Source organism: Etheostoma spectabile, chromosome 19 (assembly GCF_008692095.1).
Source record: "Etheostoma spectabile isolate EspeVRDwgs_2016 chromosome 19, UIUC_Espe_1.0, whole genome shotgun sequence".
NCBI lineage: Eukaryota > Metazoa > Chordata > Actinopteri > Perciformes > Percidae > Etheostoma > Etheostoma spectabile.
In genome coordinates, this window is record NC_045751.1 from 11,627,952 (window position 1) to 11,631,059 (window position 3,108).

The 3,108-nt window shown below is 40.9% G+C and overlaps 1 protein-coding gene across 2 annotated transcripts in view; it reads left to right on the plus strand.

Annotated features, from left to right (window-relative positions):
- Nucleotides 1-507: 507 nt before the first annotated feature.
- LOC116707342 (uncharacterized) overlaps nt 508-3,108 on the plus strand; it is a gene marked incomplete at its 3' end in the record, with an annotated part of 6,858 nt that continues 4,257 nt past the window's right edge. Inside the window, 1 exon segment of one of the 2 annotated variants that reach the window (XM_032544681.1) lies at nt 508-834. In XM_032544681.1, the coding sequence (XP_032400572.1) occupies nt 824-834 (11 nt within the window). In that variant the 5' untranslated portion in view covers nt 508-823. 2 annotated transcript variants of the gene reach the window in all.

Below are 3,108 nucleotides of genomic sequence, written 5' to 3' on the forward strand. Positions count from 1 at the left end.
CCTGCTGGACCCTTCACCAAACTGCAGCTCTTCATCAACACTCTGTTCATCATGTCTTTTTAACCCTATCAGTCGCTTTTACTATGTCTCTGTGTCTTTTTCTTTACGTTTTAGTCGCTATTCTTCTCATTATTGATGCCTACACTTCCCATAACTGGGGGGGGGGGCTCTGGTTTCTCAGACTCTAGTCCCGCCTTCAGCCGCCAGGGGTCTGAGTCCAGCTCCTCCCTCGGTGTGTATGGCAGTATCATGTTACCTGCTGATGGTGATGCGGTGCAGCTACTGGGACCAGAGTGGATGGCTGCAGCCTGGAGCGTCTCGTGCCGTCCCGCCATGCTGATAAGGACGTTGTACTTGCAGCAAAGAGTCTTGGAAAGAGCGTAACACGTTTATTTTTGTATTCCAGTTCTTGTGTGTGCAGATCCTTCTCCTTCCTCAGGAAATCCTGCCACAGTGGCAGTCTGGGGGGGGGCAGCTGAAAATGCAGCTGCGTTAATATCAGGGAACAACCAATTAGAAATGAGCACACTATGTGTGGAAACATTGTTACTTTAACAGTTTTTAACGTTTTTCACTTGATTGCAACAAACGTCGACACGAATTTACCCAGGACTCCATCTGGAAAATTATCATATGATTTCGTATTTATGACGGTATTAATGGACACACCTCGGCATGAGACGGGACTGGGACTTCATTAAAACAGCTTTTTAGAAGTTTCTGCTTCACTTCCCCTTGGCTACTAAAAACAGACAAAACCAATATCCTAGTCGGTCTACCAGCCAGATGAGATGCTGCTGAGGCGGGTCCAGAAGGGGACTGGATGAGTTGGAGGTGAGTGGGATCTTCTTAGTGAATATTGCTCCATGTATGAAGGTAAAGCTGGGTGTCCCGGCTCCATCAGTCCGGGTCTCTGCTGCTGATCAGAGCCGGTTCACGGCTGCAGGACACTGAGAGAAGAACTGGTTTTACAAAGGGACTGGCTGTGTCTGGCAGTGTTTCCATGGTCGGACATTTACCGACTACATTACTTGGTCGTTTATAGACTTCAAACCCATTTGGTTTTTATATGAGACATAGATATAGTCTAGTTCTGATATAGACTGATACAGTCAGTCTATATTTTAATATTTAATGGCGATATTAACCTTCGTGTTGTCTACTGCAACCTTTTGTTTTTCTGGGTCCAAGTTTTAAATGTATACTTGTTTTTTTAACGTTTTGATCAACTTTATCGAAACCTTTTATAGTAGGCCTTTGCTTCTTTCACAATTTTTCCTCCGTTTTTTAAAGCGTTTTTTCCAAGTTTGTCACTTTAAAGTTTTGCGCTTTGTTTTGACATTTTTGTTACTTTTTTCCCAACGTTTTTAATCACTTTTTAAAGTTGTTGTTTTTTTACATTGGTCACTGTTTTAATGTTATTTATGTTATGTTAATGTAAATTTATTTTCAAATCGAATTGAACACCCAAATGCAATGAAAGTATTGAAGTGATTATTCATTTTACTTAAAGATGTGAAGAGTAATGCTTGTACGAAAACCAGTCACACTATTTTTTTGAACAATTTGGTTGAAAAAAAACAAATGTTTGATATGGAAACATTTTGAAAATGGGTCAAATTTGACCCGAGACACTGAACACCTTGGCAGATATCCGATCCGCCGTTACCTTTTATATTTTTTGCGTGATGTGTTTTTCTCTTGCTGTTTGGTGTAAGGTGAATTGTTACTAATTAATCGACCAATATGCCAGTTTAAACCCAGTTCTGCTTTCTTTAATTTATTTTTAATTGCATGGCTAAGTACCAAAACAGGCCTGTTTTTTGCTGTTATTGAAGAAAACGCTGCTGTTGTGGGATAAATAAAATAAATCTAATCTAAAACCAAATGCTAGAGAAAGGAATCCCTTCATCCGATGTTTACAGTGAATAAAAGAGTCTGGCCAGTCTACTTCCTGGAGTCCCACTACTACACACATCCTCTACAGCTGTACACTTCTGGTTTTATTATTTCTGTCCCCTTTAAAAACAGAACTAGAGAACTTGTTGTTGTCCGGCCTGCTGTGTTTTTAGTTGAGTGGTTAACTCTGGGTTGATGATGAAGAGCAGCAGAGGAGCTCTTCACTGGAGCTCAGTCCTTCACTCTAACAAATGAAGAGGTTTAACTCGAGGAACCTTTGGACACATTTCTAACTAAATACAGCTCATTTAAATAGTATGTGCTGACTGTTATATGTTTTCATTTTTAACTCTACTTTTTCTTTGTAAAGACTCACATTCACAGAGTGATTCAACTGATAATTCAACAGTTTACAGACACTGGTGAGATGAGACCAGATAGTCCTGTCCTTGCAGGTCTTACTTGAAGGATTATGAGATATGCGGGCCTATCTCCCTTATCATCTATATAACCGGTCTAAAATCTGCTTCAGTCCTGCTTTAACTAAATCTCCCCATAACATCGCTGAGGTGTGAAGTTTCTCAGGGGAACGAGCGTTCAGGACTTGAAGAGTCATCAGATCTCTGCTCCAACTCCTCCTGTCCTCTGCTGACTGATGCAAGTTGTTTCTCTACTTTCGTAATGTTCACTTCATAATGTTACACATAGTTCATATTGTAAATACATCTCTATTTATATTAGAGAAGTTGGTTTGACTCCTCTGTGTCAGTCTGAAGGGGTTTATTTAGGATCAAGGGGCTTCTTCCCATGCTAACAGGGATCTGGTTTGACTTCGTGTAGGAGGTTTAAGATGAGAGGTAGTCTACTGCTCTCTACAGTAAAACATAAAGAAAAGTTTCTATTAACGTCATTAGATTAGTGGAGAGAGTTTCCCATCATGCACTAAGCGGGAGCTGTCTTCAGTTTTGATGACTCAGAGCGTTGTTGTGTCTCAATGGGAATTTGAGAACATGATGGTTTTGCTCCTGGCCACAGAGTCTTTGTCCCCCACACACCTGCTGCATGGTGGGGGGTGTTAGGGTGTGTTCATTAACTCTTTACTGGCTGTCTGTTTCAGAGAAGACAGACACAAACTGGACCTCTGTCCTCTGGTCTCCCGGTTTGGTTCTTAAATGAGTGAAGACACATCATTAGTCTTGATTCTGTTCC